The following is a 23,773-nucleotide window of genomic DNA, read 5'->3' as shown; positions in this document are numbered from 1 at the left end:
GCTATTAGAGTTCATCTAGGGGTCATTAAGGGTTATCATTTATACCAAAATTCATATGAAGCAGCATGGGTAACAGGATAGCTCCTTCACAGTTGGAAGTTTTGAGGAATGAACTCTCTCTGTAAAATATGTTCAGCCCTGGGGAAAGTTCTTCTTAAGTATAGAGTAAACCCTGGAGTGGCTCCCATGCCCCATTGGCATTGTAGCCAACAGCCACTCCTAGTTGAATTAAGCCTGGAAGTTGGACGGTCACCTCTCCGTCGCAAGATGCTTCTCTTTTTAAATAAATAAGACGGATAATTTCCCCCCATTTTAACTACCTTCAGTGGCTGTAGGAAGAAAGGAACACAGCCGCTGTTTAAACGCTGGACAATTTGCAGGTGGGAGAATAGCTCTGATCGACTGAATAAGAACTCATCTGGGGAAGAAAAGCCCTAGCCCCATTCGCTTCCCAGTGTTTCAGATTTTAATACTGAATAAAATGCAAACAAATCATGTATGGAAAGGCATCCTGGATGAAACAGAGCAGTACTCAGTGCTTGAGCAGAAGACCAGATGGAAACCAGTTGGGCCTGAGCTTGAGATCAACGATAGCTACATTTTGGCTACAAAGCTTTGGAAAACTGAAGAAGCGATGGCTTTGTTATCCAGAATCTTCAGAAGGATGCTCTATTTCCTGTATGGCATGCAGGAAGATAATGTAGTAAACCCATTACCAAAAACACCTTGGAATTCCTACATTGATTCTTCTCCAGATATTATGGGTGGAGAGGGGGAGAAACTTATCTTCCTCTCCTTATGTCGCTAGACAACGTATCCCATCAACCCTGGACTTTGGCTAGACAAGATGCAACCGATGGACTCCAAAAACCCTTGGGGGGCTACAGTTTCCCCCACTTCTGTTTTCAGGTTGAGCATTGAACTACGATTCTGGAGACCAGGGTTCGAATCCCCACTCAGCCATGGAAACCAGTGGGTGACCCTGGGCAAGTCACACTCTCTCAGCCTCAGAGGACCACAAAGGCAAACCTCCTCTGAAGAAATCTTGCCAAGAAAACCCAGCGATAGGTTTGCCTTAGGAATGCCAAGAATCTAAAATACGCAGATGACACTGTGCTACTAGCCTAAAACTTCACAGACTTGGAACAACTACTAAGGAAGATCAAGGAGGAAAGTGCGAATACAGGCTTAATGTTGGACATAAGAAAACCAAAAGAAGGACCACAGGAAATTTACACAGATTCAACCTAGATAACAAGGAAATAGAAACGTTAAAAGAATTCCCATACCTTGGATCAAACATTGATAGAAAAGGGGTCTGCAGTTAGGAAATCAGAAGATTATTAAGAATGGGGAGAGCTGCTATGAAAGAACTAGAAAAGGTCTTAAAATGCAAAGATATACTTCTGAGCACAAAAGTTAGAATCATACAAGCCATTGCATTCCCTCTTATCATGTATGGATGTGAGAGCTGGACAGTTAAGAAAGAAGATAGGAAGAAAATCCATTCATTTGAGATGTGGGCCTGGAGAAGAGTGCTGAGATTCCCATGGACAGCAAAAAGGACAAACCAATGGGTCCAAGAGCAGATCAAGCCAGAAACCTCCCTGGAAGAAGTCAAGAGGACCAAACTCAGGTTGTACTTTGGACACATCATAAGAAGGAAGGACTCACTGGAAAAGACAATAATGCTGGGAAAGGTGGAGGGAAGCAGGAAGAGAAGAAGGCCACATGCCAGATGGAGGTAGGATTCTATGAAGGAGGTCACTATGGCTATGACTTTGCACGACCTGAGCAGAGCAGTAGAGCAGAGGGAGTCTTGGAGACGTCTCATCCGTGGGACGTCATGGGTCAGGATCGACTCAAAGGTGGATAACAACAACAACAACGGGTTGCCATAATCAGAAACAACAACGAAAACACTCATGGCATCTCACAGCCAGTGTTCTTATCAGTGACGCCAATCTCACATATACTTCACATGTAGTTCACCTGACAAGGAAGAAATGGAACAGGTTCCTCCGCATGCCCTCTTCCGTCACGCAAGTCTACGGACCTCCATCCCAGCGCACAGGAGGCTCCTATCCAGAGCATCCAATTCCCTTCTAGCATCCACTCCCATTAGTCACTTGAGATAAGGGATTTCCATACCTTTCTCCCACATTGCAATGAGGTTCATGGCTGGCTGTCAGTGGAGGCCTTTAAGAACCCAGTTGCAGAACATGGTTGAGAGAAGTGTCATTGGGGGCTGCAGGGGCTGCGGACTGCACTGGGTGACACCCTAAAGGAGGTGACACCCCTGACCCCAAACATCTACCTTTTGGAAGAAACAGGCTGTGACCTTCACCTGCATCCCTTAAAAATGCTGGAGCTCAGTAAAAGAGATGGCGCGAGTGCAGCAAGGCTCTGTGGGAAGAGAAGGAAAGGCCTCCATGTTAAAAAATAATTAAAACATTAATTTTTAAGTGGAGTTCCACTAGTATAACCCTAGCCAAGGAGGCTATCTGCTATTTTTTAACATTCACTACTTGTCAATGCCTTCAATGTACCAATTTCTTCACTGGGACTTAGGAAACAGCCACTGTGGATTCCTCATTGCACAGCAGGATAATAAGCACATAACACACTGACAGATGACACACACTGGGTTACACAATTTGGGTATTCTGCGGAAGGGCAGTATGTTGGCACAACTGCAGTGGAACTACCTGAGTCTACATTTACACTTCACACGCACAATGCAAGATCTTAGCTAATAGCTTCCTTGATCAGTCATTGCCAAGTTAGACCCCGTCTGTTTATATGAGGCTGGGATTTTTTGATGCAGGGTGCGTCACTTTTCACTTGCACAAATTCAAGCATTTTAAGGATTGTACCTGTAATACACATTCCCTGATGTTTAGAGACATCCTTTCAGAGCCCCATTTTAGTCTCACTATGCTAAGTGGGGCTATCATTAAACCTGGACAACTCATCCCTCACCCTTTAAACTATGGAACAAGTTTAAAAGCCTCAGTCCCAATACAGATCCTTAGAGATCCCACTTTAGGGTAGCAGACGATGCATTTATTGGTTTTGCTGCAAGAGGCTAACATGGATAATTCCTCTACTAAGAGGGTTATTCAGACATTGGCTGCATCCACACTGGAGAAATAACCCAGTTTGGCATGGCTTTAACTGCCCTGGATCAAGGCTATGGAATTCTGGGAGTTGGGGTTTGTTGTGGGGCCTAGAGCAGAGCCCTGAGAAGGAGACTCCAAGAAGTTTACTCTGCTGTCAAACATCCCTTTCTGTCAAGAAGTTTGCGTTATAAGCCAAGTGGGAATGCCCCCCTAATGTTCAGCTGGAATCTCTTTTCCTGGAGCTTGCATCCATTGTTCCTGTTCTTCTGTTCTCTGGAGCAGCAGAAAAAAAGCTTGCTCCATCCTCAATATGACATCCCTTCAAATATTTATGCTCTGGAATTGATTATTTTCAAAAGAACCGCCAAAGAACTAGTGTAAGAAAAAAGTAGGGGGTTTGTGTTTGGCTCACTTCATCGCAATTGAAACTGATCACAGTAGGATTGGAACCAGTTTCAAATGGGAACAACAGTCATATAACCCAATCAGCAATTCACTTTAAATCATAGTGGGAACGCAGCCTCAGAAGAAACAGGAGGCAAAGGGTAGAGTTTCTCATAAACAAAAACTGCAGATGTGACGATCTGGGGATGGATAGCGTTCACTTATTAACCTGAAATATTTTGTTTCCCTTGATTGTAACTTTTCTTCTCCTTGCTTTGACCCAAATGGTAGCTGGCAAAACAATACGGAAACATCTTCTGTATGTGGATAGGACATTTGCCGATGGTAGTCCTGTCTGGATTCCAAGCTGTGAAAGAAGGACTGGTCGATCGCTCGGAAGAATTGTCGGAGCGGCCCCTGACTCCGTTCGTTACACTTATAGCAAGAGGAAAGGGTAAGTTGGGAAGTGGTTCTAGCGACCTTTCTCCAGAGAAAGTACATAAGGACAAATGATCCTTCAGGGAATGCTTTACTCAGTTGGAAACTACGCTAAGAAAGTAAATTCTGGGAATAGCAACTGTTCTTCCTTTGCCAAGAATCAGCATGGTGCCTTGGTTTGAATGTTGCACTGTGACTCTGGAGTCCAGGATTCTTGGGCAAGTCACACACTCTCAGCCTCAGAAGGAGGCAAAGGCACGCACCCCTGCAGAAGTTTTGCCCAGAAGATCTGGTGATATGGTTACCTTAGGGACACCGTAAGTCAGAAATGATCTGGAGGCACCAACAACTGTGTTTTCTTACACTAAAAGATAATGTGAGGTTTCTGAAGGTAAAGGTTCTAATGGATAAGTCTCACTGGCTTGAAAGTTATGCATGAAAGAATAATGGCCAAGGAACAGTGAGAAGGGATCCAAGGGGTTAGATCTGGGAAAGAAAGCAAGAAAGGAAAGAGGAGGAAGGAGATTACATACAGGAGTCTGATGCAAGTATCTTGATGATAAGACAGTGATTAGTAGGAGCCAGCATGGGTTTATCAAGATCAAAAACTGCCAAACTGACCTTATATCTTTTTCTGACTGGGTGACTAGTTTAGTAGATGGTGGGAATGCTGCGGATGCCATTTATCTGGATTTCGTCAAAACATTTGCTAAAGTCTTCCATGGTATTTTAATTAGCAATCTGGCTTAATATGGCAATACCATCAGGAGGATCCATAATAGGCTGGAAAACAATGCTCAGAGAGTTGCCATCAGTGGCTGCGTTTCCAACTGGAAGGAAGTCTCAAGTGCCTCAGGGTTTTGTTGTGAAGCTGACGATCTTTCATACTTTTTATCAATGATTTAGGCGACTGGGTGGAGGGAATCCTTATCGAAAGTATATATGATAGATAACACACTGGAAGATAGGAACAGAATTCAAAAAGGCCTTGATGTACTGGAAAACTGGGAGGAAATGAATAAAATGAAATTCAGCAGGGACAAATGCAAAATTCTACATTGGGGTGAAAGGAAGAGGAGGCCATCTTCAGTTTTCTGAAGCACACAGTGACTTCCTATTCTACTAAAGAGAGGCTGTTTCTGCACTGAATCAGCAAAGAATGTTGTAGAATAATAATAATAATAATAATAATAATAATAAAATTTTATTTATATATCGCTCTGTGGCGAACCAATCCGGGCGCTTTACAACATTAAAATAACACACAGCATAAAAACAATATATTTCCCTCCCCCCTTAAAAAGTTATTCAACTGCATATCTAATTTAAAACCACAATAACTAGTTAAAACAACAATAAATTAAACAGAATAATACCAACTAATAAACCACTGCAACTTCAGTTCTAAAGAAAAGAAAAGGGGGCTTTGGAGACATTACTGAGGAGGGGGGAGATCATGAGGCCGGGATATTTCAGTCTGGGAAGGCCTGCCTGAAGAGATCCGTCTTGACAGCCTTTTTGAAGCTGTCCAAAGATGTTAATTGATGGATCTCGTCCGGCAGGTCGTTCCAGAGCCTAGGGGCGACAGCAGAAAAAGCCCCCCGGGAGGACACCACAAGCCTCAATTTTTGAGGCTGCAACAAGTTCCTCCCAGAGGAGCGGAGGGCGCGGGGAGGATTGTATGGGAAGAGGCGGTCTCTGAGATAGCTTGGACCCAAGCCATTTAGGGCTTTAAAGGTAATAACCAACATCTTGTACTGGGCCCGGAAACCAATAGGCAGCCAGTGGAGGGACCTCAGAACCGGAGTGATGTGGTCCCTTCTAGATGTTCCTGACACAAGTCTGGCTGCCATGTTTTGAACCAGCTGTAGTTTCCAAACCAGGCACAAGGGTAGCCCCATGTAGAGCACATTACAGAAGTCAAGGCGTGAGGTTACCAGCGCGTGCACAACTGTCTCGCGATCCCTTACTTCCAGAAAAGGGCGCAGCTGGCGTATCAGCCGAAGCTGATAACAGGCGCTCCTGACCGTCGCATTAACCTGATCTATCATCAGGAGCGACGAGTCAAGGAGCACCCCCAGACTGCGAACGCAGTCACTAGAGGAGAGTGTGACCCCGTCCAGGGCTGGTGGTTGCAACCCAATTCTTGGTTTCGGGGCCGCTACCGTGAGCACCTCCGTCTTGTTCGGATTCAGCTTCAATCTGTTTTTCCTCATCCAGCCCATTACCGCCCGAAGACATTCATTGAGAGAAGAGGTGCCATTAGAATTTGAGGCTGACAAATGAGACATGGAGAAATAGATTTGGGTGTCATCAGCGTACTGATAGCACCCAGCACCAAAACTCCGTTTCCTTCAGACAAGATGGAACATGCCCTTCCCTGAAGGATGCATTGATGATATCTGTGAGGAATCTCCTCAATGCATCCCCCTCCCCCCGGACGGCCAGCCATGATGGGCAAGGGTCGAGAGGGCAGGTTGTTTTCCTCACCTTACCAAGCAGCTTGTCCACGTCCTTGTAGGTTTTGAAATCATGTGCAATGAAACTTTCGGTGCATTGCCATGGTCTGCAGTAAAACATGCCACTTCTAGGGTAGCAACCTGAATTTTGTGAGTTGAAAACCGATTCCTGATTCCCTCAGGTATTGTACTTTCAAATGGAAACACCTGGAAGCAGCAAAGGCACTTTGGACAAGTTACTATGCGGAAGCTGGGCCTGGGGAGAAAAGGCATGGAGGGCCAAATAGAGGCAGAAGCCCAACAGCTTGTAGAAATTTTTGCACGCGAAAAAGGTATGTAATGATAGGATGTGGTGCTGGCACAGGTCTCAACCAGCAGAAATCACTGTCTGGTCTGTATTTTTTTTTTCGGGCCCAATTGGGCATATTTGCAGTGGTTTCTATTGCAAAAATAAGTAGCCAGAGATTTTTGCATGTACAGTGGTACCCCGGGTTACGAAATTAATTCGTTCCGCCGCCGCTTTCGTAACCCGGAAACTTTCGCTAGCCGAAAAGCCCATAGGCGCTAATAGCGAAAGCCGCGATTCCGTGTGAAATCGCGCCGAAAAGCACCAAATTTTTCTTCGTAACCCGAAATAACCTTCGTAACCCGGAACTGTTTTTTTCAATGGATTTTTTTCGTAACCCGGAAATTTCGTAAGGCGGCGCATTCGTATCCCGGGGTACCACTGTATGTATGTATTTGATTTATGTGCTGCCTTTCTCCTAGAAAGGGACTCCAGGCTGCTCATAAAATCAGTTTAAAATGTTAACAATAAAAAAATGAAAAGCAATTAAAATCATCTTACTAAAACAATCTAAAATTACTGGTATATTGAACATACAATAGTTAAAAAGGACAGATATCAATTGTTTCCTTTCCCCAAAGGAAATCCAATTCAAAAGAGAAGGAGTTCTCCTGGAGTTTGTTATACAGTGGAAAGGAGAAGCCAGGCAGAATCAGACACACATCCGACACTTTAGGAAAGCCGATTTTAGTAAACTTAAAGAAATACTGGGTGTGATCCCATGGTCAACAATACTAAAAGAGAAGGGAGTTCAAGATGGATGGGAGTTTCTAAAAAGGGAGATACTGAAGGCACAATTTCAAACAGTTCCAGTGAGGAAGAAAAACGGGAGGTGTCTCAAGAAACCAGGATGGATGACGAAGGAACTTTCAACTGAGCTAAGTTTGAAACGGAACATGTATAAGAAATGGAAAAAGGGGGAAATCACAAAAAAGGAATTCAAAGAAATAGCAGGCATGTGTAGGGTAAAGTCAGAAAAGCTAAAGCGCAGAATGAACTCAGGCTTGCTAGAGAGGTTAAGAACAATAAAAAGGGCTTTTTTGGATATGTCCGCAGCAAGAGGAAGAAGAAGGAAACGGTAGGGCCACTGCGTGGAGAAGATGGCAAAATGCTAACAGGGGACAGAGAAAAGGCAGAATTACTCAACACCTTCTTTGCCTCTGTCTTCTCAGAAAAGGAAAAGGGGCTCAACCTGAGGATAATGGAGCAGAGGACAGAATAGGGGAATTTCAGCACAGAATAAGTAAAGAGATAGTAGAGGAACACCTTGTTAATCTAAATGAATTTAAGTCTCCGGGACCAGATGAACTCCATCCAAGGATATTAAAAGAACTGGCAAAAGTAATATCGGAGCCATTGGCAATCATATTTGAAAACTCCTGGAGAACAGGAGAGATCCCAGCAGACTGGAGGAGGGCAAACGTTGTCCCCATCTTCAAAAAGGGGAAAAAAGAGGATCCCAACCATTATCGTCCAGTTAGTCTGACATCAGTTCTAGGAAAGATTCTGGAGCAGATCATTAAACAGAGAGTCTGTGAACATCTAGAAGGCAATGCCATAATCACAAAAAGTCAACATGGGTTTCAGAGAAACAAGTCATGCCAGACAAAACTAATCTCTTTCTTTGATAAAATTACCAGCTTGGTACATGAAGGGAATGCTGTGGATATAGTATATCTTGATTTCAGTAAGGCCTTTGACAAGGTTTCCCATGACATTCTTGCAAACAAGCTTGTCAAATGTGGGCTAGACAAAGGAACTGTTAAATGGATCTGTAATTGGTTGACCGGCCGAACCCAAAGGGTGCTCAACAATGGCTCTTTTCATCCTGGAGAGAAGTGACCAGTGGGGTCCCACAGGGCTCTGTCCTGGGCCCAGTGCTATTCAACATCTTTATCAATGACCTGGATGACAGAATTGGGAGCATACTTATCAAATTTGCAGATGACACCAAATTAGGGGGAATAGCTAATACCCCAGAGGACAGGATCAAGATTCAAAATGACCTGAATAGACTAGAAAGCTGGGCCAAAGCTAACAAAATGAAATTCAACACAGAGAAATGTAAGGTATTGCACTTAGGGCGGAAAAATAAAATGCACAGATATAGAATGGGTGACACCTGGCTGAATGAAACTACGTGTGAAAGGGATCTAGGAGTCCAAGTAGACCACAAGTTGAACATGAGTGAACAGTGTGATGCGGCAGCTAAAAAGGCCAATGCTATTTTAGGCTGCATCAATAGAAGTATAGTGTCTAGATCAAGAGAAGTAATAGTGCCACTGTATTCTGCTCTGGTCAGGCCCCACCTAGAATATTGTGTCCAATTCTGGGCGCCACAATTCAGAAAGGACATTGAGAAACTGGAGCCATGAGTCCAAAGGAGGGCGACAAAAATGGTGAAGGGTCTGGAAACCATGCCCTATGAGGAACGACTTAGGGAGCTGGGGATGTTTAGCCTGGAGAAAAGAAGGTTAAGAGGTGATATTATAGCCCTATTGAAATATTTGAAGGGATGCCATATTGAGGATGGAGCAAGCTTGTTTTCTGCTGCTCCAGAGAACAGGACCTGGAACAATGGATGCAAGCTGCAGGAAAAGAGATTCCACCTAAACATTCGGAGGAACTTCCTGACAGTAAGGGCTGTTCGACAGTGGAACACACTCCTTCCTCGGAGTGTAGTGGAGTCCTCTTCCTTGGAGGTCTTTAAGCAGAGGTTGGATGGCCATCTGTCGGGGATGCTTTGATGGAGAGTTCCTGCATGGGAGAATGGGGTTGGACTGGATGGCCCTTGCGGTCTCTTCCAACTCTACGATTCTATGATTCTATGAGTTGGCTTGATATTAACAGATCTTCATTTGTAGGGCAGCCATTTGACCCTTCGTTGCCCATCACCAATTCAGTCTCCAATGTGATCTGTGCCCTGACTTTTGGACACCGGTTTTCCCTCAAAGACGGAAACTTCAGGAAACTGATTGATGCCCTTGAGTTTGCCCTAAACTTTGCGGGAAGCTTCTTTCATTTGGTAAGCAAAACTTTTTTGTTCCCACTCAGTTAAGTAGAGCTCCCAAAGCTTCTAGATCTTTATAAGCATTTGGAAAACCTTTACAATAAGGGTTTGAGCGTTCAACTTGGGGCATGCCTACATGATTAAAATACTCCTCATCCTAATCAAAGAGATTGAGATCTGGCCACACACAATTTGAAGGAGCAAGAGCATTTCCTTGGGGTTGGGACTCCATAAACTCAGCTGAAAAGGGATTTGTGTTTTTTTACCCGAATAACTGCAAGTATTTGCATGGATGCGCATTATCAAACACATGGCCAGCTGGTTGCTTTGCCTAGATTTGCATGGCTGAGCATTTTAAGCAGAGGGAGGGTGAAGAGATGAAAAATTGCACAGGAAAGTAAAGACAATTAAATGTCAATGAGAATGCAAGAAATAATCCATTTGGAGAGGACGCCGCCATGAAGACGCTGCCCGTACAGACTAGGCTTCCGGAGTGTGCAGTTGCCACACGCTCTGGAACCCTAGTTTTGGCGCTGGCACGCCACTTTTGGGCCTTTGTTATCCCAAAGCAACTTGCATCTGAAGACGTCTGCACATCGTTTTAATTGACATGGCTCAATGCTAGAGAATTGTGGGAATTGTAGTTTCTTGGGGCACCAAACCTCTCTGACAGGGAAGGCTAAATATCTCACAAAACTACAAATCCCAGAAATCCCATAGCATTGGAACAGGGCAAACTGCATGATTTCTGCAGTGCAGATGCAGCCAAAGTTGCTTTAGCTGATGGACTGCGCTTCCTTGCCCCTTCCTTAATAATGGCAGGTTTTTCCTTTTGTCTTCCCTGCAGCTCTATGAAATCTTCCCATGGCTCCTGAAGCACCTTCCAGGGCCTCACAAGAAAGCATTATGCGCCACAGAGATGCTGCTTTCGTTAGCCAAGAAAGAAATAAAGGAGCACAAGGAACAAAAGTCCTTTTATGAGCCACGGGATTTCATTGATTTCTACCTGCTTCAAATAGAGAAGGTAAGTTATCTGCTCTGTATACAAGAACCATGGGCCCTCCGCATTTTCTGGAAATGGAAAAAACACAGAAAACCCCACTTTCTTTTAATCTGAGACAACAACTCTCTAGGTATTTGTAGGTCCTCCGGGTGATTGTAGGTCTGCCAGACATTGACCATAGAATTGGGCTGGAAGACGTACAAATGCCTAGAGATGTGTTTTCTCTAGTAATCCCTAAGGGGCTGTGCTTCTGCAGCCGCTTCCATCTTCACCAGATTAGGGCTGTGGCAACCGCATGTCGCAAGCCTGACCTGGCCTTTCCATGGCACAAAAAAGAGCTGCAAAAAGTGTCTCCTTTTTGCACCCTGCAAAGGGCGCCACAGCTTTATGGCACTCCTTTGGCGCTGCATCATCTAAACGCAGCGTCAGAGGTGCGCCATGATACCACACGCCATTTGGTGTGGCACGCGGTATCACGCCAGCATAGGGGTGGAGTTGGGGCGTGTGTCATGTGGATGCCAGAGCCTGACTCCGTCCCCAGACCAGCCTTAATGGCCAGTCTGCACAGCCCCTAAGTCCTCCAGTGCAACTCTATGGTCAACGTCCAGAGGAGTTGCGCTGGAGGACCTAGAGATTCCTACAGAGAATGTATTAATCACATTTTAAATGTGGGTTTTCCCCCCCAATATGTGTATATCTTGTCCTTTTAAATTGTATGCATGTCATTTTAAATTAATGTGCATTTTAATTGATGTGCTTCAACTGACCATTCCATTATTATCATTGTTATCATGAATTATACTTTACCTTTTGCATTTCCAGTATCAAAGCAGGCATGACCCTACCTCCACCTACGATGAAGAGAACCTGGCTCAGTGCATTCATGATTTCTTTATCGCCGGGACAGAGACGACCGCCACTTCCCTGAAATGGGCCATCCTCCTCTTGGCAAACCATCCAGATATCCAAGGTGAGAGAGTCCTCTGTGTAACAGAAGCAAGCCTGTTGTAATATTTTACAAAAAAATTGTTTCTATCAAAGGATGTTCCCGAAACGAAAAAGAAGAAGTAAATCAGATCCAGCTTCTACTTTAAGAGTGCTTCCCTCTGGAGAAATGGAACATATTCATACATTAATTTATTACTGGGATTTGATAAGATGCAGGGATCCACATCTTCAGGGCTAATCTAAAGGTCTTTTGCTTAATTCTAGTTATTTCCCCCCCTTTTCACATATATTTTCTGCATGGTTTATAAAAAGGAGGAAGGGAGAAGAGAAGGAACGTAGCAGCAGCTTTAAGACTAACCGGTTTTTCTTTTAGCATGAGTTTTCATGGATATAAACCCACTTCTTCCAATGCATTACAGAGCAGTGATGTAAATTTATCTTTTTATTCTTCCGCTCTTGGAAAGGAGGGAGGGAATCTTTTTACTTTCCTTATATATTTCAACTTCAGCCTTCACAGAGAAGCAAACCATCTCTGAAAAATCCCAAAAGGTTTGGTTAGCAGTCCCCAAACTGTGCCCTTTAAGAGATTTTGGACTTCAGCTCCCAGAAGCCTCAGCCAAGTTGGCCAATATTCTGGGATTCGGAGATCTGAAGTCCAAAATCTCTTAAAGGTCACAGTTTGGGGACCACTGCATGTTTGTCATTGCCTTCCTCTGAGGCTGAGAGAGTGTGACTTACCCAAAGTCACCCAATGAGTTTCCATGAATGAGGATTCAAATTCTGATCTCCGGAGTCCTAGTCCCATGCATAAACCACTCCTCCACTCTGGCTACAATGTGAAGTTTGATGTTGTTGTTAACCACGTTTGAATCAGTCTTAATCCATGGTGACCTTGTGGATGAGACATCTCCCAAACTCCCTGTCCTCCACTGTTCTGGCTAGGTCTTGCAAAGCCATATTCATGACCTCCTTGATAGAGTCCATCCATCTTCCATCTGATCTTCCTCTCTTTTTACTTCCCTCCACCTTTCCTGCCACTACTGTCTTTTCCAGTGAGTCCTTGCTTCCCATGATGTGACCAAAGTACAACAGCTTCAGTTTGGTCATCTTGGCTTCTAGGGATATTTCTGGCTTGATCTGCTCCAGGACCCCTTGGTTTGTCCTTTGGGCTGCTGTCCATGGGATCCTCAGCCCTCTTCTCCAGCCCCACATAATCTCAAATGAATGAGTTTTCTTCCTATCTTCTTTCTTGACTGTCCAGCTCTTACATTCATACATTATAATAGGCAATACAATGGCTTGTATGGTTCTCACTTTTGTGCTCAGTTGTATATCTTTGCATTTTAGGATCTTTTCTAGCTCTTACATAGCCACCTTTCCCATTCTTAGAGTACATTTAATACTCTCTACCATCAGTACACTGCTGTAGCAAACCATTTTAGGTCCGGCTGTAAACAAAATAGTGGGGTTGATTTATCAGCTGAACACCAACCATGTACTGATTTTACCAGGGATGGGCAACTATGGAGATCATCCCATGGGGAAAAGGACATCCTTGTCCTGTCTTTTTCCCATCCTTATTGCGTGACCGCAAAAAGATTTTGAGACGATGTCGCACTTATCCAGTCATTGTCCCATCACTGAACTGCAACTGACCATGACTGCGCCAAAGACTTTCACATGACGTCTCGCTTATCCTGTCATTCTCTCGTCATTGAAGTGGAATTGTCCTGTAATTTTGTATCAGTGAGAGTTTGCATTAATACAGTTCCACTTAAATGACGGAACAAAGTGTGACGTCTCTGAAACACTTTTGCACAATTGTGATAAGGACTAGATAAGGACTAGATCTGCTTTGCTCCAGACCCATCATGTCCGCTCCCCATGGGATAAGGAAGTGGGAAATAGGCCTATGCCACAGTGCAGAATTAATGCCATGGCCCCATGCTGTGATTTGTAATTTGTTGTGCCACCAGAGCTCTCTGACACGGAAGGCTAAATAGCTTGCAAAACTACAAATCCCACAATTCCATAGCATTGGACCATGGCAGTTAAAGTGGTGTCAAATTGCATTAATTCTGTCTAGATGCAGCTGTAGTTGCAATAAACTGATTGTGATTTGGTATTCATTGGGCCCTTTCAGACTACACTTTACCCCGGATCAGGAATCGATCCTTGCACATGAAGTTCATATTGGCCCCAAATCTGTCACAATCCATTTCGAGGCGTGCACAAGCAAATGCCCTTTAGACAGGGTCATTCAGAATTGGGGCAAAAGCTGTCTCTTTTGAAAAACCCCGGGTTCCGCGAAATATGAACTTGCCCCGATCATGATCGGGTCAAGTTCAAGGGGAGGGATTAAGGTCAGAGGGAGAGCAGAGGGAGAGCATTTCCTCCCCTCATCGGAGAAGGAGGAGGAGGATGAAGAAGCCAGGGGAAAGCAGGGGGCCAGGAAAGGCAATTGTGAGTAAGACCAGGAGGAGAAGGAAGGAGCCAAAGGGTGCCAGGAGAATTGGGGATGGAGGAGGAGGAGGAGGAGGAGGAGGATGAAGAGCCTGGGGAGAGAAGGGGGCCATGGAGGGCAAGGAGGAGGTTCAGGGTAGGTCAGAGGGAGGACACCGAACGGAGCAAGCCTCTGCTCTCCCATCAGGCAGATTTCTCTTTTTAAAAAAAGGTGCATGTTTTTTGCAGCTGGTAGATAGCTATAGAGATAGAATGTAATGGAGGAGGAGGAGGAGGAGGAGGAGGAGGAGGAGGAGGAGGAGGAGGAGGACAAAGGGTCAAGTTCAGGGCAGGGCAGAGGGAGGACACCGAACAGAGCAAGCCTCTGCTCTCCCATCAGGCAGATTTCTCTTTTTGCAGACTATGCGCATGATTTTAGTTTTAGGTAGATATATACTGTAGATAGATAGAATGTTGCTGGCTGACTGTTTCCCTTTCCCTTTCATTCCTCCTCCAGCAGCAAGGCACTTTGCAAAAGGCATTTGCAAGGCTTTTTTCCTATGCAAATGCTCCAATGCAAATGTTACAAAGGTTGCTCTTTCCAATTTGGCAAATTGATACAGAATGCTTTTGCTACTGTCTGTAAGGAATTCAAGGGTAGCTGAGGTAAAGCAATGTGCATGGCATTTCTGGCATTCCGAGGGGAGGAAATTATTATTATTATTATGAGGCATTCTGGGGTGGCAAGGAGAAAGGATGCAGGATGCAGAGATGGATTAGATTGCATTTTGGGGCAAATGGGGCCAAGAGAAGATCCATGGTCTGCACTGACCCAAACCCCCACAGCACACACACACACACACACACACAGAGGAGGATTTTAATTTGACAGCATCTGTGCATAGGATATCTGCGCCTGGTTCTTAAAAAAAAGGAGGGGGGAGCACACTTCCGATGGGCCAATGAGTGCAGGAAATGTCACCTGTGACGATCGCGGAACTAAATTTGATTGACAGTAACTTTAACCCAATTTCTCCAAGAGGGCGTTCAGGGTTAAAATACCCTGGTTGGTAGTCAGCACTTGCTTCCGGAGAGATTTGGGAAGGGAGAAACCGAAGCTTCCCAGTTCCCTCCAGCGCAAAAAGTGCCAGTGAGAATGGGGCCATTGTTGATTAAATTTGTAGATATAGACTCTGATGAGTAATATCATGGGGTATAATAAATATCCATCTATTCTATAACTATTCAAGTTTTCCAAAATAATCTGGAATACCCAAATTAAAGCTTTCATCCATTCCCAACCTTTTCCTCAGATAAAGTCCAGAAGGAGATAGAAGATGTTTTGGGTTCCTCTTCCATCTGCTATCAAGACCTCAAGAAGCTGCCTTATACGAATGCTGTGATTCATGAGATCCAGCGCTCAAAATATCCCTTACTAGTTGGGGTCCCAAGGCAGACTGCCAAAGATGTGAGCATGAGAGGCTTTCTCATCCCCAAGGTACAGCATGCAGTTATATGGCCACACTTTTATATTCCAAGAACAAGGAGCTTTGCAGGATGGCATTTTGAGAGATGCCTATCCACACAGGAGTGTCTTGTTTGGTGCAACACACACACAAATATGCACACAGTCAGCCCTCCACATTTGCAGCTTTGATTTTTGCAGCTTTGATTATTTGTGGATTTGATTAATATGTCCTCCCTAGGAATCTCTAGATCCTCCAGCGTGATTCTACTAGAAGTTGACCATAGAGTTATGCTGGAGGACCTAGAGATTCCTAGAGAACTCTGGGCATCTGTAGGTCTCCAGCACGATTCTGTGGCCAACATCTGGTGGATACTGATCATAGGATTGTGTTGGAGGATCTAGAGCAGTGGTCCCCAAACTGTGCTCTTTAAGGGCTTTTGGACTTCAGCTCCCAGAATCCCAGACTGTTGGCCAACATGGCTGAGGCTTCTGGGAGCTGAAGTCCAAAAGCTCTTAAAAGGTACAGTTTGGGGACCACTGGTCTAGAGATTCCTAGAGAGGTGTTTTCTTAGGGTTTTTTTATTTGCAATTTCCCCACTTTCACGGGGATCCTCTGTCTCTAAACCCAGCGATTGTGGAGGGTCCACTGTATAACACACACACACACACACATTAATGCAATATATATAGTGCAGTACATACACACACATATATATATAGGTTCAATTACACTTGTCCCTCCTTATTGGCTAGGTTTAGGGGCACCAGACCCCTGTGAATATGGAAAAACTGTAAATAACAAAAACACCATGTTTTTACCTGAGAGGAACCTCTCTAGGAATCTCTAGGTCCTCCAGGGCAACTCTGTGGTCAACATCCAACAGACACTGACCATAGAACTGCGCTGGAGGAGCTACAAAGGCCTAGTAGGGTGTTCTCTCTAGGAATGTCCAGCTATTTCAGTGCAACTTTTAGAGTTGACCATAGAGTTGCACTGGAGGACTTAGAAATCCCTAGAGAGAACAACGTATGAATCAAATCCGTGAATAATCAAAACTGCAAATATGGAGGGATGAGTGTATTTCCTTTTTCATGGTTTAAAGGATGCAAACAGGGAAGGATTCAAAAGTACCAGTGTGTATAAACATTTGAAATTGGTTACAGAAAGAATATAGGAAACTGGGTAGAGAAATGAGAGGCCCATGCTTTTGAATTGGGGAGTAGAAAAGATACGAAGTGTTGTAGAGTTTCTTTCCATGGATGTCTTCATTCCCTTGCTGCCTTTCCAATTTCTTTACATGCCTCTTGAGCAGGCGATACCAAGAACGCCAGCTGGAATATTCTGTCCTCCCACCCCATTCAATGTAATGCTGCAGAACAATTGCAAAGGGTGCAACCCTGTCAGTTAGTACCATTTTAGGGGCATGAGGAAAGATGGTGAAGCTTGAGGGATTTACTCTAGTGGAGCTTTGCAGGCAGAAGAAGGGAGCTTACTGGCTGCCTGCCACCACTTGCAAATACAAAATACTGTGCAACTAATGCTGCTGGTGTCATAACCTGCAGTATCCTCTACACAGAGTCAGTGTGGTCTTTAATGGTTTGAGCACTGGATTAGGATTAGGACTCTTGGGCAAGCCACACTCTCTCAGCTTCATAAGATGACTGTGACAAACCCCGTCTGAAGAAACATGCTAAGGAAACCCCATGATAGGGTTGCTTTAGGACTGCCATAAGTCAGAAACGACTCGGAGGCACACAACAATAACAGCACATACTGTTGCATTTTTGGCTAATGTACAAACAGAAATGCCAGGCCCCCAAATATCTGTCTGATCTTGGAAGTAATGCAGGGTCAGCCCTGGTTAGGACTTGGATGGAGACCACCAAAAACGATCAGCTGCTGTGGGCTACATTTCAGAGGAAAGAACTGCCAAAGCCACATCTAAGTATTCTTAGCAATTTAGTAATTTAATCCTATTTCAATGTATTGTTTTTGTATGTTTTTAGCTGTATGGTGTTTTTTAATGTTGTAAGACACCCTGAGTCCCAGTCTTGGGAGAAGGGTGGGATATAATAATAATAATAATAATAATAATAATAATAATAAATTGTCTACTGCTACGGCCAAATGCTATCTAACTCTGGGCTTTGTAGTTGGTTGTGGCACCAGATCTCACTGACAGAGAAAGCTAAATATCTCACAAAACTACAAATCCCAGAATTCCACAGCATCCAGCCTTGGCAGTTAAAGCGGTGTCAGACTGCATTCATTCTGCTGTGCAAATGAGGCAACCTGAAGGCACAGACACACAACAAACACAGGAGCATCTCAGAAAGAGAATTATGCCTAACACACTGGGGAAGCCATGTTAATTTAATTTAATATTTAAAAATATACCAAAAAGTAACTAAAATGCATCACAGAGAGTAACAATAATAATAATAATAATAATAATAATAATAATAATAAATTTTTATTTATATACCGCTCTGTGGCGAACCAATCCGGGCGGTTTACAACATTGAAATAACATACAGCATAAAAACAATATATTTCCCTCCCCCCTTAAAAAGTTATTAAGCAACATATCTAATTTAAAACCACAATAACTAGTTAAAATAACAATAAAGTAAACAAAATAATACCAACCAACAAACCACTGCAACTTCAGTTCTAAAGAAAAGTAATGAATTAAAATTACACAAGCAAACAAAATTAAAACAACCCAACAATTATATAATCATATACAGATTGTAACCAACAGTGTTTTGCAAAATAGACTTTACTGACAAACAGTACTTACTATACCAGTACTTGACTAAATTGCTAAAAGGATGAAAAGAATTGTCTCTATTACGCCAACTTCAGATCTTGGATCCTGGATTAAACATTAGTTCACTTCACTAAATCCTATTTTTAGCCCTGACTAGCCCTGATTTATTGGATCTATTTGATTTGCTATGTGTTGTCTCAACATCCAACCATTCAACCATTGAATGAAACCATTCAACAATTGATTTAATGTGTCTTCTTAATGGCTACTTTAATGTGTTGGGAATGGATTAACCAACACATATTCTTTTCATTGTTGCGTAAACCCAGCCCCGTGTGCCGCGTGCGTGACCATTTCACGTGGGCTTCGGTCCTGTTGTTAGTCCTCTCTAGAGCAGAGCCTCCGTATTCTCTGGATTTACTTATAGCTTGACTCACCCTCCAACAACTGACTGAATGGCTCCACTCTTGTTAAGACTCACCAAGAAGGATTTCTGCCTGCTATGCACATTCTTGGAGGCAGCATAACTATTTCTCAATGCCTTCAGTGTACTGGATGATTCACTGGGATTGCACTAGCAGCCACTGTGCGTATACCTCAATGCACAGTAGGACTATTATTATTATATTATTATTATTAGTTTTGTGTATACACACTAAAGATTATAATAAGCAGGCTTATAGACAGATAACACACTGGGTTGCACAATGTCAGTCTTTACGAGAAGGGTGGTGTAGCACAACCATCGTAGGACTGTGTTCTGTGATGGTGGTGCTACACCACCCTTCACTATTGTGCAAGCTCTACTCCTGGCTTCTTCACCAGGCAAAGCTGTTACAAATCAAGGTTATGATGATGTTAGTCACAAGCCTGGATTTGGAAGAAGTTGCTGTTCTCAGTTCAGGTGTTTTGGGGGGACATTCACGCAGACCGGCCTTTCCTCCTCCTGGCCATGTAAGTACTCCAGGGCCCCATTCCCACTGCTGGAATGACTCACGTTCGATTTGGGCTCTGCCCCGGTATTGCAACTGCTTCCAAAAGGCCCCTCGTTCCCATGATGAAAAGGGGGCCTGCTTGGAAGCGATTTTTTCTTTTGGGACACATGTCATTCCCATTGGAGCCCTTCAGCCAGTACCCCCCTCCCCAAACCCCTTCCAAAGGTCCCGACCGGACCCTCTTTCTGTCTGACTTCCCTCTCCTTCTTTCCTTTCCTCATTCGTTCCTTGTCCCTCTACCCCTTCTTTTCTTCCCTTCCCACCTTCGGTTTCCTTCCTTCTTGCCTGCTGGGCCTCTGCCGCTTTAGTAATAGATTGATTTTGCAATCAATTCTATGGCAAAATCAACAACAACCCACGATCCTGATCTGGCGTTCCCACTTATTGGGGACACTTCAGAATCTATTTTTACAGAAAACACCTCTCCCAAACTAGTGTCAGGAAACGGCAGACTATTTGAGTTTGCCCTAGACCTTTCCTCCTCTAATCGATCAAAGGAGGGTCGGACGCACGTCCAAATGGGAACGAGGGTCATATAGCCCGCAATGCGCAGCGCAGCAAACTGTAGTGGGAATGGGCCCCAGGAAATAAAATGTAAGTTCCATTAGCAAGACAAAAAGAGACGCTCCTTTTGTGATCCAAGTTGTTTCTGTCCTTTGTGAAGCCAGAAGCTCCTTTGTTAGATAGAAAGCTTGACTTTCTCAGGAAGCCCTCCATGTTTTTGCATCAGGAAATGTTTTTAAGTGCTGTCAAATGTAGTCCAAACTTTTAAGAAAAAGTGTTTTACTTTTGTTGGAGGTAGAAATCTCAAATGGTAAAGGTCCAGTCCATTTGCTCTCTCTTTAGGTTTCCCTGATACAACATATATTTTGTGCATTTTGGTTGGCCAATAAAGGTATCACTGTTTTGTGCATTTGGAGTGTTCTTGTACTTTGCTACATGGCCAACTTAGCTACCCCAGATATGTTTTCTAACAGGTGTGTGTGTGTAGTTTTTTGTGGGTTTTTGGGGTTATGTGGCCATGTTCTAGAAGAGTTTGTAGCCAAACTGTTTTTCAGGACGGGTAGCCATTGAAATCCACAAACATCAAGACAAATTCAACAGGAAAGAAGAAACCCTTAAAGTTAGCAAAGGTTGGCTACCAATCCTGAAAAACACTAAAATCAAGACCCAGCAAAATGCAGAACATCAGGAATAAACTCTTCTAGAACACATCGTCCGAAAAACTACGGATGCCGGCCATGAAAGCCTTCGACTTCACAAGTGTGTGTGTGTGTTTATCTGTCAATTGTTTCTATCTTTCAGGAGACACTTGTTGTACCAAATCTACGCTCTGTTCTTCTTGATCCTGAGCAATGGGAAACCCCTGAAAAATTCAATCCGAATCATTTTTTGGACAAGGATGGGCGTTTTGTGGCCAGAGAAGAATTTCTGGTATTTGGTGCAGGTAAAGGCAGAGGACCTGGAAGAGGAGAAGGTGAAGAGACTTGAGAGGGAAGGATCAGGAGGAGGAGGACTTGAGGGGGTGGGTTTGAGGGGGACCGAGTGCTCTCAGCAATCCAAATGGAATAAGGTGATGCATAGACATTCTTAGTATCTAGAACAAGGTTGGTGTAGGTATTAGGATGACCATCAACAACTGGGCAGCTTCAATAGTGGGGAAGGATGCTGGTGGAGGTTCAGAAACAACAGCAGCGACACTACAGCTAATGCATTTTAGTACTGCACAGAGAGAGGCAATGGTGGGTCCTCTTGTGAGAACCTCTCATTGGAATTGCGTTCGAACTGACTTCCCATTATCCAAAAATAGCTTCCCATTGCCCAAAATTGCATGTGGTAGCCTATCACGCAATAACGTGAAACCCCATGATTGCGTTCAGACTGACTTCCCATTGCCCGAAATTGCATGTGATAGTCTATCACATTAAACCCCATGATTGCATTCGGATTGCCATTGGATTATACTTCCAATTTCCCTTGTCTGATAAACTCCAGTAAGAAAACCCTGTGATGAGACAATCCAAAATTCAACACAAGGACACAAAGGACACAAAGAGCATGCTAAGAGGGCAGAGCAAAGGGCAGTTGCAAATAAGGAGGTGGTCAAGGGCACAATAGGCCTCTATCAGAACTGGAGGCAAACAGCAAAGAAGAATGTGCAAAGTCTATGGTGGCTTTTCCAGGCTAGAAGAGTCTATTCCTGACGTTTCGCCAGCAGCTGTGGCTGGCATCTTCAGAGAAATTTCTCTGAAACATCAGGAAGAAACTCTTCCAGAGCATGGCCACATAGCCTGAAAAAAGCCTACCAAAAACTATGAATGCCGGCCATGAAAGCCTTCGACTTCACATTAAGAAGGTCCATAGCAATGTTGTAGGAACATGGAATATGAGAAGCATGAGTCAAAGGAAACTAGATGTAGTGAAAAATTTTTTTAAAAGGGAATGAAACATATAAACAAGTTAAAGGATCGGGATATTTTGAGTCGGATAATTACACAGCACACTACTACTCAAGAAATGAAAAGACAAGGGAAAATGGGGTGGAATTAATAGTGAGGAGAGGCATAGTAAAAGCAATCAAGGGATATAATGCAAAATCGGATTAAATTGTGTCAATAAGACTTCAGGGAATAGCAGTCAACATTACCATAATCCTAGTCTATGTACAGCCACAAGAGCAGAGGAAGAAGAAATTGAAATGAAGTTCAGGAAAAAACTGGCAACAGACCGAAACAGGATTCCTTGTCAATCGCAGGAGACTGGAATGCAGAGCAGAGTCAGACGCTGCGGTAAAATCTGGAATGAGATCAAGAAATGAAGCAGGAGAGGGACTGATCGAGTTTTGCAAGGCTAATAGTTTATTCATGGTAGACACGTTCTTCATCCAACCAGAGAAGCGACTGGACACAAGGACATCACCAGATGGTCAGTGCAGAAATCAGATAGACTATGTAACTGGAAGGGAACACGGAGGAGCCCTATTCTCATGGCAAAAACAAAACCAAGCACGAACTAATAATAATAAAAATTAGACGAAAGCTGAAGAAGAACACAAAACCAATCATCATGCTGAAATACAATCTGAAGAATATCCCAGCAGAATGTAATGCTAAAGTGAAAAATAGATTTGCACCCTTGTGCCTAACTGATTGGGAACCAGAAGTGCCAGAGACATAGTTCAGGAGGAATGTAGAAAGATGCTATCTTTCTTTCTTGTAATTTGAATTTGATAGGTTACTTTAAGAGAGTTGAGTGGACCATTGCTTACCAATTCATATTCCAGTCTTCATAGAATCATATCATAGAATCCTAGAGTTGAAAGAGACCCCAAGGGCCATCCATTCCAACCCCCTTCTTCTGCCATGCAGGAACTCTCAATCTAAGCACCCCAGACAAATTCCCATCCAGCCTCTGTTTAAAGACCTCCAAGGAAGGGGACTCCTACTGTCGAACAGCCCTTACTGTCAGGATATTCTTCCTAATGTTGAGGTGGAATGTCTTTTCCTGCACTTTGCATCCATTGCTCGGGGTTCTGTTCTCTGGAGCAGCAGAAAAGAAGCTTCAGCTTCAGATGAATAAGGATCCATCCCTCTTTGCTGAGTGGGATCTAATCTCATCCTCTGCCTTTCCTTCCTCTTTAGGGGTTCGGGTGTGTTTGGGAGAGCAGCTGGCCCGGATGGAGCTCTTCATCTTCTTGACCTGCCTCTTGAGGGCATTTCGTTTCCAGCCGCCAAAAGGAGTCGAAGAATTCAATGAAAACCCTGTAATAGGACTGACAACCCCACCCCATCCTTACAAAGTGTGTGCTGTTCCTCGCTATGGTTCATCATAAAAATCACAGCATGTGCTTTTGTAGACTAGAGTCTCCTTTTGCAGATGCATGGGGCTGAGTGGAGGGTTCACCCCATGCATCTGAGGAAGGAGACTCGAGTCTGTGGCGTTCATCACACTGAGGTTCTTGGAGCTAAGATCAGGGGTGACTGCGGGTCGAACGATGCGAATTGACGATATAACGTTGAGTGTTTTATCCGCACTGGGGAGATAATCTGGTTTAACTCCACTTTAACTGTCCTGGCTCAGTGCTATGGAATTCTGGGAACTGTAGTTTCCTGAGACATTGAGCCTTCTCTGCCAGAGAGCTCTGGTGCCTCAGCAAACTAATAACTTACATTATTATTATTATTATTATTATTAGAGTTGGAGTTTGTTGTGGGGTCCTTGGCTCCAGGCTATGGAATTCTGGGAGTTCCATCTCTCTTTCCAGCCTCTGTTTCTTTCCCTTCAGATCTGCCATCTGGACCTAACCTCCATCCTTAGCCTCACATGAATGATAGGGAATGTCACCTATCTCTAAATGCCCTCTGCTTCATCCGAATGTATCACC

General features: G+C 43.9%; 1 protein-coding gene across 3 annotated transcripts in view; it reads left to right on the top strand.

Annotated features, from left to right (window-relative positions):
* Window positions 1-23,221, top strand: part of LOC149317848 (cytochrome P450 2J6-like) — an 84,786-nt gene extending 61,565 nt beyond the window's left edge. The window contains exons 2-10 of one of the 3 annotated variants that reach the window (XM_089508556.1): window positions 3,798-3,960; window positions 6,586-6,735; window positions 9,614-9,774; window positions 10,607-10,783; window positions 11,406-11,410; window positions 11,596-11,732; window positions 15,466-15,650; window positions 20,695-20,836; window positions 23,031-23,221. In XM_089508556.1, coding sequence (XP_089364682.1) covers window positions 3,798-3,960; window positions 6,586-6,735; window positions 9,614-9,774; window positions 10,607-10,783; window positions 11,406-11,410; window positions 11,596-11,732; window positions 15,466-15,650; window positions 20,695-20,836; window positions 23,031-23,221 — 1,311 coding nt within the window. Of the gene's footprint in view, window positions 1-3,797; window positions 3,961-6,585; window positions 6,736-9,613; window positions 9,775-10,606; window positions 10,784-11,405; window positions 11,411-11,584; window positions 11,733-15,465; window positions 15,651-20,694; window positions 20,837-23,030 lie in introns of all 3 variants that reach the window. The other 2 variants (XM_089508557.1, XM_089508555.1) reach the window with 2 other exon arrangements.
* The last annotated feature ends 552 nt before the right edge of the window (window positions 23,222-23,773 follow it).

This window comes from Sceloporus occidentalis, unplaced genomic scaffold, assembly GCF_023333645.1.
Source record: "Sceloporus occidentalis isolate IW3139 unplaced genomic scaffold, rSceOcc1.0.p SCAF_2, whole genome shotgun sequence".
NCBI classification, from domain to species: domain Eukaryota; kingdom Metazoa; phylum Chordata; class Lepidosauria; order Squamata; family Phrynosomatidae; genus Sceloporus; species Sceloporus occidentalis.
Note: the sequence above shows the minus strand (reverse complement) of the source record. Positions and strands in the feature narration are given on the sequence as shown.